Source organism: Chamaea fasciata, unplaced genomic scaffold, assembly GCF_029207755.1.
Source record: "Chamaea fasciata isolate MVZ Bird 193981 ecotype frontalis unplaced genomic scaffold, bChaFas1.0.hap1 SCAF_10, whole genome shotgun sequence".
NCBI lineage: Eukaryota > Metazoa > Chordata > Aves > Passeriformes > Sylviidae > Chamaea > Chamaea fasciata.
The window spans coordinates 27,854,952-27,868,273 of record NW_027094095.1 but is presented as its reverse complement, the minus strand read 5'-3'; the positions used below and the strand labels follow the sequence as shown (position 1 = coordinate 27,868,273).

General features: G+C 53.6%; 1 protein-coding gene across 2 annotated transcripts; it reads left to right on the top strand.

Moving 5' to 3' along the window:
- Positions 1-1,378: 1,378 nt before the first annotated feature.
- On the top strand, positions 1,379-9,375 carry CDCP2 (CUB domain containing protein 2). 2 transcript variants are annotated; one of them, XM_066192862.1, is made up of 6 exons: positions 1,379-1,489; positions 3,142-3,489; positions 3,571-3,915; positions 4,371-4,724; positions 7,205-7,383; positions 7,576-9,375. In XM_066192862.1, exons 1-6 carry the CDS (start codon positions 1,381-1,383, stop codon positions 7,888-7,890), a joined length of 1,650 nt encoding a protein of 549 aa, XP_066048959.1. In that variant the 5' UTR covers positions 1,379-1,380; the 3' UTR covers positions 7,891-9,375. The 2 variants fall into 2 exon arrangements, with proteins under 2 accessions (XP_066048959.1, XP_066048958.1); XM_066192861.1 differs by having other exon boundaries at positions 1,430-1,489; positions 3,096-3,489.
- The last annotated feature ends 3,947 nt before the right edge of the window (positions 9,376-13,322 follow it).

Below are 13,322 nucleotides of genomic sequence, written 5' to 3'. Positions count from 1 at the left end.
GCTCCTCCTCTTTCCATTGTGCTCTTAGTCCTGGTGCTGGTGAGGTGATGCAGCGCTCAGTGCCCCAGGACAGAACCCAATGTTCCTTGCCTCAGCTGGCCTTAGGATAGAGGGCTCCTGGCTGGGATGTCCCAATGCTCCCCGCAGCCCTCGGCATGGCTCCAGCAAGGCTGGGCAGTGGGGAGAGAGCCTGTACAAATATTATTGTTGTTGTTATTCCCCATAAATATATGCAGGCACTTAACGACCTTGGCATGGAGCATTTCCTGGGGATTCATGACCAGTTGGCGCTAATGGTCTTTAGCTGCACCTCAGGCCATCAGCTCCTCCCAGCCCATCATTAATCCACAGGAAATGTCTCAAGCATCGATCCTCATTGCTTAATTAATAAATGCAACTTGTCTCCTGCCTGTGATTTAGAGATACTTGCTGCTTCTCTCCCTGCTGCTTTGAAGGTGACTTTTTTAGTACAGGTCCTTCACGCTGGGAGGCCCTCATGGGATTTTGTTTCCTGGCATTCATGTGGGTGTAGGCTATGGCAGCAGGAAAGTCTTTTCTCTCCTGGGCGGGAGGGAAGGAACTGAGCCACTGCTGGGTTTGGGGTTTCTCCAGCTAATGTGGCACAGCACAAGGAGCACATCTTTCCCACCAAACCCAAAGGCTTGCTCACCTTCAGCTGAGTGCATCCAAGAGCCTGGGCGAGAAGTAGCGTGAGCCAGCATGGAAGAAACGTGGCAATTCTCCAAGGCCTTAGCAGGTTCTATAATAATCGATGTTTTTTTGCCCATGAGTCACAATTCATCTCTAATCTTCCTCGGGGGAGGTGGGATTTGCTATCTTTAGTGCTCACGACTGCCGCTTTCCCGGGCTGAGCATCCCGCTGAGCCTGGACTCCTGCTGCAGGGATGCTGACCTGGCAGCCTGCTCCCTGTTTCTCCAGCCCTCACCACCAGCTGGCTTTGTGCAGTGGGTGCCGCAGTATAAATCATGTTAATTCCTGAGATGCTTTTCCGCGGTAAGTCTGAAATTCCCATTTTGGTTCGCTGGCTTGCCTGGCGAACTAAATTATTTTCATAGCCCCTTAAGGGCATATTGTCAGCCCAGACTTATTGCCGTTATACACCATTTCTGAAACATTAATATCTCTTCTAAATATAGTGTATTGACAAGGTATCTGGTATAGTGTAAATCCTTGGGACATTTGATCCAGATCATTAAAACTGAGTGAAGGAAGGGAGGAATAGATCAAGTTACCTTGCTGCTCTTAATTCAAACAAGCGATGAATTATTCATTCCGCTATTAATTCTACAGTCCTCCTGCTTTTTATTTATTTCTCTCTTTATTTATTTTTTTCCTCCCAGATAGACAGCTCCAGGAGGATGCTCGGTGAGGGGGGATTTTCCTGCTGGAGGATGGGGTGCACAGGGCTGGGCTGTCTGGCAGTGCTGGCTGTGCTCTGCGGGGCTCTCGGGGATGCTCCCAGCAGAGGTAAGAGCCTGGTCCCAGCTCCTGGTGGGCTGGATGGGCATCCGTGGTTCCTGAGGAGGGGAGGGCCATTTGTAGATTCCACAGTGGCTCTGGGGTACAAGTGGATTCCAGCTGTCCTGCAGGGAGACGGGCTGGCTCAGGCCAGGGGCAAGGAGCTGGGATCTGGAGTCACTGTTGTGGTGGCAGCAAGTGTGGGATACGGCACCATGCTTGGGTTTCTGCTTCATGCTTACCTTACTGAGCACTGCAGGTAGGGGTTGTCCTGTTGTGGTTTACAGGTGCTTTGGTGAAGGGTTTATTAGTTTCTGGAGTTGCACTTGCCTATATGAATCTATATACATGTACACATTTATATGTGAATGTATGCACGTATGTGTATGTGGCAGGCGTGCAATAAACCTCTCACCTTACCCAGATAAAAGGTCCCCCAGGATGCAAGGCAGGGTTAGCAAATGACGCAGGTATTCAGGGGATAGGGTGGCCCAAGCAATCCCCCATCCCAAAATGGCAGGGCCTTTCTCACAGAAGGGCTGAGCCAGAAATCAAAACCCATCCCTGGCCCCTGGTGCAGGTACTCCTGAGGCCACACCACTGCCCTGTGGTGCCTGCTCACCCCCCACATACACCCACCTGAGCTTCCCAGAGCACCCCAAGGCTCCCAGCCCTTAATCTATCCACCTACCTTCACTGTGGCTACTCACCTCTCCCACAGGCTCCTCTCTTGGGTATTTATTTCAACAACGTTGTTCCTTTAGTACCAGCCCCATATTACTTCACTGCCTATCCCCAGTAATCACCGAGGTGATTTTAGATCTGGCCAGACACACACTCGTGGTGCATCCCACACATCCCAGGACCCCCCCTTGCTGGGAGGTCACTGTGCCAGTGAGCACAATGAAAAGCAATGTGCACAGGCTGACTATTGATTTGCAATATACTTGCCCCAGATTGATGGCAGCGAGCGCCCAGCCTTGTTTGGGAACCCACACGTGTCTCCTGGGGGCCGTGCAGGGTCTGCATCCCTCCCAGACATGATGTATGTTCCCCCTGTATCAGCCTCTTCACCCCAGCCTTAATCAGACCCAGGGGCAGGTGACAGCCAGCCCCTCTCAGCCTTATTTTATGATAACCATGTCTCAGTATAAAGATTTCATTAGGAAATCGATCCCTACATGCATAACTCATTGTTCAGCATATCGAGCCCTTCACCCCTGTTTCTCCCAGCTTGAATTCTCTGAAACCGCCGTTATATAGAGGGAATGTGGTCGGTGGGAGGCACAAAGCTGAAGGGCTGGGCAACTGGGGCACAGGCGAGCCTGGTACCACTGAGCCTTTAAAACTCACTCCCAACTTCCTTTTTCCCAGCCGTAAACAGGTGGGGATTCTCTGCTCTTACTGGCAGGACAAGCTCAAGGGCACAGATGAGCCCGCACAGGGCAGCATGGGGAAAAGGTGCTACACAAAGGAATGAAAGGTGATGGGGGCACACGTGTCCTCCAGGGAGAGTGGGTGGGCAAGCCCAGTGGAGTTCTGCAGGATGCTGGTGTTTTGGTACTGTGGTGGTGGGATGGAGCTGGTGTTGTGCATCCTGTCTCCATTCTTTTAGGCTTCCCCTGGAAAGGGGTCATCACACCCACTTCTGTGTCCTCCAGGCATCAAATGTGGGGGAGTGCTTTCAGCACCCTCTGGCAATTTCTCCAGCCCCAACTTCCCGGGGCTGTATCCCTACGAGACAGAGTGCACGTGGCTCATCGTGGTGGCCGAGGGCTCCTCCGTCCTGCTCTCCTTCAGCCACTTCGAGCTGGAGTACCACGACACCTGTGCCTACGACTACCTCCAGGTCTACAACGGGGCTGCCCAAGACCGGGGCAACCTCCTGGGCACCTTCTGTGGCCACAGCCCCCCGCCACCCTTCTCCTCTGCCTGGCACGTCATGGCCGTGGTCTTCCGCTCCGACCGGCACGTGGCCAAGCACGGCTTCGCCGCTGCCTACAAGAAAGGTAGCAGGGAGGTGTGGTGGTCACTGAGCATCCAGCCATCTGTCCTCTTCCACTGCTCTCATCATCCTTGCCTCCTTGCAGACGCCTGTGGTGGGCAGCTGACGGGGCTCTCTGGGGAGATCACCAGCCCCCGCTACCCCGAGAGTTACCCCAACGACGCCGAGTGCCGCTGGAGCATCGGGGGGGGCGGCGCTGGTGGCCCCCTCACCCTGGTGTTTGCTGACTTCCAGATGGAGGGGGGCCAAGGCTGTGGCTTCGACTACGTGGCCCTTTTTGACGGCCCCACCGTCGCTGCCCCCCGCCTGGGACGTTACTGCGGCAGCGCCCGCCCGCCCCGCACCGTCTCCTCCACCCCACACCTCCTCATCATCTTCAAGTCGGACTTCAACATCGGTGGCAGGGGCTTCAAGGCCCATTTCTACTCGGGTGCGGGGGTCTCAGGGTGGTGGGGCAATGGGAAGGATGTGAGGACAGGCACTGGGGTTGGGGTGGTGATTCTCTCCCTCCTCCAGCAGCAAGGGGAGATGATCATGGCGGGGACCCCTTTGGGGTGCGCCCACGAGATGATGGTGTGAAGTGTAAACCACCACACAATGCAAATGGCATCACAGTGGCTATTCCAAGCCCTGGGCTGCCCTCTTGAGCAGGAGTCACCCTTGCTCATGCCATTCCCCGCGGATATGGGTTGCTCCTGTAGGATTTTGCCTTGGGAGTTTTCATCCCCCAAAACTACTGGCTGTCCATTAGCCAAACACGAGGCTGGGAGCACTGAGGTGAAGGGCAGAGCATCCTTTAAGCAGTAAAACAAGTGATCCCTCATCCACACCCGGTAGGCTTCAGGTTTGCTTTTGATTTTTCCTTTCCCCTTTTTCCCTGAGCAGGTGAGTGCCAGGAGGTGTTCACCACCATCAAAGGGAATTTCTCCAGCCCTCAGTACCCCAACTTCTACCCCAACAACCTCAAGTGCCAGTGGAGCATCCAGCTGCCCCCGGGCTACCGGATCAAGATCTTCTTCCTGGACATGGAGCTGGAGGGCCGGAACAGCCTGACAGGGGGCTGTGACTACGATCACTTGTCTGCCTTTGATGGTGGCACTGAGAATGGATCCCTGCTGGGACGGTGGTGTGGGCGGGAGAGCCTGGCACCCGTCACCTCCCACAGCAACCGGCTGCTCCTGGTCCTCCACACCGACCGCAACACGGCCAAGAGGGGCTTCTCCATCTCCTACGTGGGAGGTAAGGTCCCACTTGGGTGCTCCTCAGTTCCATTGGGATGTGCCTGGGACCATGTAATTTCCAGAAGGATCATCAGTGAAGGTTCCTGTCTGCAGGAGCAGAGCCTGTGGCTCCTCAGGGGTGGAGCAGAGGAAGACATGGCAAGTGAGCTGCACGTTGTGTTTAGTATTCAGGAGATGCTTTCCAGCTTCAAATTCCTGTGCGTCTGCCACTGCCATGCTCCTGTTCCTCTCTCAGGGTGTGAGGGGGAGAAAACTCAGGGGTTTTTAATGGGCCAGAGCAGGTGACCAGCTCAAGCATCACAACCTTGTTCCCTGCTCCCCTGGATGCTCTGGCCTTGCCAGCACATGGCTGAGCAGGCCATAAACCGTGTCCCCTCCTCCACTGGCAGCAGCACGGGAGGGCAGGACCCCCAGGGCACAGCATTCCCAAATCCGCCTGGCCAGCCCTGCCTGGCACACCCCTGCTGCTGGCATGCCGAGTCCCAGCCAGCATGTCTGGCATGTCCATAGCTGCTGGGAGGAGCAGTGTGTAACCTTCCTTCTCTATTTGCCAACCTTTGCACCTCAAACGCCAGCAAATTTATGGCATTTGTTGTATTTCAGTATAATTACATGCGAGCTGACCTGTGAGTCAGGGATGATTCAGCCAGGGGCAGCTTTTCCAGAGGGCTGGAGCCAGAGCAGGGCTGCTGGACTGGCATCACAGGCGCTGGGAGGGCTGGCCCTGTGTGTTATCCCTCAGCTGCAAAATCGTTCCTCACTTCCAGCATAGCAGAAGGGATTTGGAGGTATATGGCTCTTGGAGTTAGAGATGGGAGAGAATTTTGTCCTGAGCCTCTGCAGCCTCTGGAGGGAGAGAGGTAGTACTGAACATTTAGCAGGGCTGTAGTGTGCACAGCAGGTCTGTCCCTGTCCTTCTCCCTCTGATTTCTCACTGGTTTAGAGCTGTGTGCAGGGAGAAAATCTTGGTGTCACTGCTCCAGGGGGAGCAGCCTGCAGACAGATAGATGGGGTGCTGCTGAGACGGGGGGATGTCCCATCACAGAGAGGGGTGTGATATCTCCCAACTGCTCCAGGCTCCTGCATGCCCTGGTACACACTGCCAGATGCATGCTAGGGGAGGACAAAGGCTTGGATGTGAAACTGAGCCTCCCTCCACAGAGCTGAGCCTGCCGGCGGTGTTTGCCCAGTGATTCCAGCATCTGCTTGTGATTAACGTCCTGCGTGTCACATCCAGCTGCCAGCACTGCCAGGAGAGCAGCTGCTTCCACCGGGGACACCAGGCTCTCCCTGACACCATCTTCCTCAGGAGCCCACAGAGGCAAAGGGGCACCTCTGTCTCTGCATCCACACCCACAGCCCTTCAGCCATGCAGATATTTCCCTTTCAGGCCCACCAAAAGGCTTGGCTTGGGTGGGGCGTGTGTGATTTATGGCCATTGAAATGAAAGCCTTCGTGCCAGGAGAGAGGATCCACTTTCTCCTCCTCTTGATCTAATGCACTTTAGTTATTTGGTAAATCTTCTAATGGTTTTATAATGCACTAAGCGAAGCAAAGTGACACTATTTTTTCGTATTGATTTTATTGCATCTTCCCAGTTTCATAAGGCCGAGATTCAGAGGGAGCTGGAATAATTCAATAATTCATATTGCCCAAGTGGTTAGTTCAAGCTGAGCAAGGATTCACTTTAAAGAGGGGGGGTATTTTTCCTCCCTGCTTCTTTCCCTGTGTGGATGCTTTCTACATGCAGAGAGGCCAAACACAGTGCCAGAAGGAGAGTGATGGAGAGGGGCTGGAGTCACTGTTGCCTTGCTCTTCATCTTGGCATCATGGGCAGCCTAACAGCGGCTCCCTCCATACACTGCTCACCAGCTCCCCTTCAAAATTAACATTCTGAGGAGAGTGGAGGGCTGGTGATGCTTGGAACTGTGCCTGGGCTGGGCCATTCCCCAGGAGGATGCCCCAGGGCCGTGGACCCAGCTCACCCTTTCAGGAGCGCCATATGGCAGCCACGAAGCTGCATCACTCCAGGGCGTGCATTGAGTCCCTCAAAGATGTGTCTCCTCTGTTTCATCAATGTAGTGTCTCTTGCAGGGGTGTTGTAGTATGCAGGGGAGCTCTGTGCCCATGGCAAGCCATCCACAAAGCTCTCGTGGTCTGGTCCTGGGCAGCAACTCAAATGTCCTGCTGGCTTTGCAGTGATGTAGAGTGGCAGTGACAGCAGGATGGTGTTGCCTGTAATGGCACTTGTGTGTCACTTGGAGACCCAAGGAGAATGAGGTTCAGGAGGGGTGAGGGTGAGATCTCTCCCTTGGGCAGAAAGCAGACCAGTGCCTGGGAGTCATCCATGTCTGCCCTTGGCATGGGACAGGGCTAAAACACTGATACTGATTGCTTTCTGCATTCTGGAGGTGGCTTTTTTTCCTGAAAACCTCCCTCACAGGTCCTACACGTGCACCCTGTTTTCTGTCCCAATAGTCGTGCCCATGAACGTCAGCTGCACCCGGACAGACTTCCACATCCAGATCCCTGTGCAGTCTTTGGCCCAGCTGGAGAGAAATAGGATTTATCTGGGGACCCCGTCCTGTGCAGCCCATGTGGTTGGCAGGAACTTTAAAATACACACCAGGTTTGACACCTGTGGCACTGAATCCCAGGTAAGTGATCAGCAAACCCTCCTTTAAAGTAAGCTGTGTAAATGGTTAACCCTGTGCTGGCTGCAGGGACGTATTCCCAGTCCCTCTCACATTTTCCCAGTAGATATTGGCCTGATTCATGGCCAGCCCCTCCAAACCCCTGTGTAAAGGAGGTGCACACAGCCCTGATGAGCCGTGTCCTTCGCCTTGCAGAGACGCAACAACACGTCTGTCATCGTCAGCACCCTCTACATTGATTTTTCAGTGGGAGACCAGGAGGACATCCACCAGTACGAGGTGCAGTGTGAGCCAAAGAGGAAGGAAGCCTCAGTGACCCTTATTGCTGGCCCTGATCCATCCAGGCTCAGCCAGGCAGAAAACCTGGTGGATGCCCAGCAGTGGGAGGGGGAAGCGATCGATGCCCGTGAAATCAAGAGCCAGGATACCAGCGACATCGTCTTCATCAGCATCTGCATCCTGGCTGGGCTCCTCATGGTCATCGCAGTGGTGGGGCTGGTGCTTCTGTAGGATGCTCCTTCCAGACTCCAGGGATTGCAGTCCCAGTCCTGCCCAGGGCAGAAAGGCACCCCAAAATCCACCCTCGCCCCAGGCTGAACCCTAACAGGGCTGCCCAAACAGAGACACAGCTCCCAGGCCCTGAAACTGAGCCTGAACCCAACCTCCACCTTCTCTTACTGCCTGAAAAATCTGGGCAATAGGCAGTCGTTTCCCTTCCCAATTTGTTTTCCTCTGTCTCAATCTGTCCATTTGGCTCAGGAATGCAATTCTTGTGCTCCCTAACTCTTCCCACACCTGCTTCAATTTGTTTTCCCTGTAGTGCTGCTGCTTTCAGGAAAGTAACGTTGTTTGCCGATGGCTGCAAATCTTCCTGTCAATTATTTCTAGCTGAATTCTTGGAGGTACAAACCATCCCCAAATGTAGCTATATTCCCAACAAATGTGCTCTGTGCTCCTGGCCCATGCTTGGGGGGAACTGTGGAGCTGTGTTACAGGGATCTCCACCTGGCACACACAGATGTAGCTCATGTAGGTGCTCCCAGGTGATGTTTCTGGGTGTCTGTGGGTGATGTGATGAGATGCATTTGCTGTGGCCTGGGGCTCCTCGTTTGATCTTCTCATGTTGTCTCACCTTCTCGCAGGACTCACCTGAGTGCCTCAGCCACCAGCAGCTGGAGGGGAGGAGAACAATCCTCTCTTCCTCTGTGTTTTCCTTCTTTCCAGCATATCCAGGTGTCCACTGCTGTGAACTCTCTACCAGCATTACTCCTGAAGTTTGAAAATATGGGCAAATCCTGCCACGGCTTGGGGAGATGTTGGAATGTGGAGGTTTTGGTAACCCTGTAAAGACAACCTTGGCAGGAGGGGCTGGCTCCCCTGGGACCTCATTGACAGCAGATCTCCACTTGTGGTCCCTGCAGAGGGTGAGCTCAGCACCTGAGAGCATGAAAAGAAGAGTCCTGTGATCATCAGCCCCTCCAGAAGACTGGGGATCCTCACCAAGAGCCCTGATGGATGGCTGAATGACCTCTGCCTGCCTCTTGTGCCACCCCAGCACAAAGGACATTCCCTTTCAGCATCAAAGAGGAGGTGGCTGTCACAGAGCAGCCTGTGTTCATCCCCGTGGGTCAGAGCCAGCATTTGTCAAAGCCTCGTGAAATCTTGCTATGGAAAGAGGCCACCCCTCCTCCTCCTCCAGCCTTTGTGAAACACACTGCAGTGCAGGGAGAGATCTTAAAGTATCCCAGAGTGGTTATTCAGGGGCACAGCAAACCACTAGTGTGTTGAATCCAGCATTTAGCAGGGACTGGTAGGAGAGTCCCATCGGTGAAAGGCTGCCCTGACTGATGTCCTGCTTCCCTCTGGCACAGTTCTGTTCATCAGGGCATCAGAGGAAGCAGCAGCAAAGGAACAGGATGATGATGATGATGATGATGATGATGATGATGGAGCAGCTTTTCCTCCTGCACTGCACCAGCCCTGTGAGAGTGCCTGGGGAGGGAAGGAGGCCCAGAGCTGCACATGCCTCTAACGAGGAGCCTTCGTTATCGGAGCCGGATTGATTTGGCGTTTGTTGGTGCAACACATCGGCAAATGCGAGATTTCCGAGGGAAATATTTGCCAGCAACGTTGAGCTCCATTAAGGGAATGTTTTGAGAGCCTGTTGTGTGCAGAGATGGTAAACAAGGCCAGCCTCCCCTGCTGCCTGCAAAGCCTCGCTGCCGGTTAATTGCTGGGTATAGAACTGTCGGCTTGAGACCACAGTTACAAGATTTGACAACTGAAGGAAACTTAAAGATATAATTAACCTTCTTGGTGGCCCAGATTTTGCTGGAACAGGTGAGCACTGTGGCTGCTCGTGCCTGGCAGGGAGCCCACAGCACCCAGCAGCATCCAGCACTTGCCTGCAGGACAGGCACTCCTCGCCCAGCTGGAGCCTCCAGAACCCTGTGATTTGCAGGGACAAGAGGCTTTCCTGGATAGCTGTTGGTGTTGCACTCAAATGAGGAGTTGGACCTCATCACCCCAGGGAGGGTTTGCAGCTCTGACTCCAGTCCGCAACCACCCAAGCATCCCTGGGTGAAATGCTTCCCTGCACACATCCCTGCGGATGCAGGACTGATGCTGTGGGAGCAGCTCTGCTCCTGAGTCAAGGGGATCCCCAGCAGCCCCAGGCCTGCAGGGTGTTATCCAAGGGTCATGGACAGGGTGATTAATGCAACTTGAATGGCTCCAAAAGCCCTTTACCTACTTGTTTCTGATGGCATTCACAACTGCATCTGCCACCAGCAGTGAGTCAGTCATCTCACTCGGAGCGAGGAAAGCCTCACCAAACACCAGCCCTCCTCAGCCTCCAGTCCTCCTCCACCATGTCTCAGCCTCTCCACTAGATTTAGGTATCTAATCTCTCCCTGCCCTGCAGGAATTTGCTCACTGGCATTCCCTGTTAAACCAGGTTTTCCCTGCCATACTGCCTGGGTTGAGGTGGAGCCCAGCAGGGGAGAGGGACTGCCCAGGTAATTTCCTGAAACAAACGCTTCTTCTCATGTAAAAGCTGCTCAGACGAGTAGTAAACAGATATCAGGGATCCATCACCAGCACTCCTTCCCTCCACCCTGCCTGTGGTTCTCACACACCAGGCCTCAATTCCCCTCAGCGTTTCCCGGTGCTTCCCGAGCAAGCAGGAGAGCAGCAGGCATGGGCAGTGCTCCCACTGCTCATCTGATTATTTATTTAGAGCGTGATGGCTGGATTGAGCCGGGCTGGATGCAGCCTCCCCATTTCCTGGCTTTGCTTGTGGACGTGGAGTCGTGTCTCTCCGGAGCAGACAAAGGCTTGGCTGTTGTGCGGGAGGGAGAGCCTCTGTTATCCCCCTGCAAACATCTGCGTGCAAACCCAGCAAAGAACTGTTGGAAAATTGTAGATCATAGAAAACAGGACTGCAAGAGCCCCCAGGGGATCTATTGGTTTATTCCTCTCCTTCCCTGGGGAGATCGCTCCTACTGGAGAGAAGCTGTGCTAAAATATCTGAAAAATCTCAGCCATGCTCTCTGTGTTTTCTCTATTTACCAGGAAGGTTTTCCTGATGTGTCACACTGTGAGGGTGTGCTGCTGGGGGCTGTGCTTTAGTGCTGCTGCACTGGACAAGAGAATGATTGTGCAAGTGCCCCAAAATGGGCACTGCTGCTGGCACAAGACCCTGCTCCCTCTGCCTGGGCACTGGGCAGGACTGGGCATCCCACTGGGGAGCCCAGCAAGCACAGAGTGTCATGATCCACCCCTTCCCAAGAAATTTACTCTATGTAATGTTCTCTGTAAGTTTTTTGTGATGAAACCCACTGTCCTCCATGGGTGGACCTTCCCCCATTGCTCTGCTCAGAGGGTTATTTGTGTCTTTTCAGTTTTCATACTCTAATCCCAGTCTGGGAATGGGGATGCTTGTGTTGCCCAGGGAGCCAGTGCTGGAGCTGAGCCCCTGACTGAAGATGCTGGTGGTGTGCATCTTCTACATCCTCTCCTCACACATTTTGGGATAATTAAACAGGGACTGGCCCTTGGGCAAGCACAAGGAGCAGGGGCAGGTTAGCTGCTCGTCAGGGTGGTTCTCTTGGGGGTTGGTGTGGGAGGCCAGGAGGCCACCAGCCACTTTTGCCACCGAGCCAGTCATGGCTTCCCAGGAGCTCGGCATGGATGGGTCAGTGAGTGTGGTTTTGTGCTGGAAAGGACAGAGCTCACAGGAGACCCTGGCCACAGGAGCACAGCCTGCCACAAGGGTGTCCCTGCCTTGGGGATCCAGGTACCTGCTGGAGATCCTGGCCATAGTGGCACAGATGAGGAGGCAGTAGTCAGGCAGCCCAGCCATCTGGGAAAACATAATGGATCAAGCATATGGACAATTAAAAATGCAATGACAGCGTTTAGCAGGAGCTGTTTTCCAAGCTTATTTTAAGCCCAGTTTCCTGATCATCACAGCCCTGGGGACAGTGAGGGCCCTGCTCGTGGGGATTTTGGTGTGTGGAGGCTGAGTGCTCTGCAATGGGTGGGAGAGTTCACAGCTGGATTTTGAGCTTACAGTCATGTCTTTGTGGCAGATTTGGGGGATAAAGATTTGATCCTGCCTTCTCCCTCTGGCTGCCTCTGCAGGTTGCAGCCCTCCTGCTCCTCTTCTCTCTCTCTGGGACAGGAGTGCAGTGTTTGCAATGTGAACATTCCAGCTCAGGCAAAATACTGGCGACAGCAGAAATGATTTGGGCTTTTGTACTTTTCTTGCCATTGGGGCTGGCTCTGCTAGAGGAACAGTGTTTGTCCATTATAGGAGCACCCTTTATAGCGAGATAACTGCTTGCTAGATAATAATATATAATTAGCAAGGATCATTCCATAATCTTGTTAAATTGACAAGAGACCATGGATGTTGTTCAGGGGACTGCCAGCACAAGATTTGGAGCATCATTAATTGCAGTGTAACCCTGGCATGGGCTTCCCCTTTTCTTTTTGCGTCCTGTGACATGTCAGAGTTCCTTTGTGCCTCAGTTTCCCCTCCTGTGAGTTGCCAGTTCACCCACCTGAATGGAGGAGCAAGGCTTTGCTGGTTGTGGCCAACTGGGCTGGGGAATTCCCTCATGTGTTTCCCTCCCTCTACCTCTTCTTTTCTGCTTCCCTCTATCCCTCCACTGCTCCAGCCCCGATTTGTGCTTCATAACATACCCTGGGAGGGAAGTTCCTGGAGCATCCTTTGGGCTCCAAGGATTTCTGTGGCTGCTCCTTGCCTTAATGTCTCTTAATCCAGGGCCAGTTTAGCCAACCCTTCATATTACAGGGCTGCCAGGGAAGCAAATGAGATCTAAAAGTTTGGGTTCTTTGTGAAGAAACCTTTGAAGAGCCTCTTGAAAGATGAAAACTGGTGAGCTGCTGAGCTCTTTCTTTTCCAAAGGACAGGGAGGGTCTTGTCTACTCCCATCTTCTTTCACCCAAGTAATTTGCAGCAGGACAAAGCTCTCCTGAGCTGTGCCTGCTGATGGGGAACAGAACAAGCTGTCACCTACTGCCTTCCCAAATTTGCTCTTCAAAGGCAGGGTCAGAAGTCAGCTCTGGCAGGAGTGAATTCCCTCTTCCATCCCTCCTGGTGCTGCCCTGAGCCCACCCTGTATATCCCAAGCATGGGGAGGGGGATCAGGAGGTGACACCTCCAGAAGGGGCTTCCCTCCTCTCTGCTGGGTGTAGCAGGTCTCTAGAGGTCTACCAGCTTTATGTATGTACTCCTTGGCAGACAGGAATCTGTGGGATAGGCTTAATCTGGAAGAAAAAAGGGAAAAATAACAACTTTCCTCTAGATTGGCCGCCTCCCTCATTTAACGTTTCCCCTGTAAAAAGGGAACCAGTGATTTCAGTTTCCATGCCAGAGAAACTGAGCACCAGGGAGCCACTGCTCAGCCCTTTCA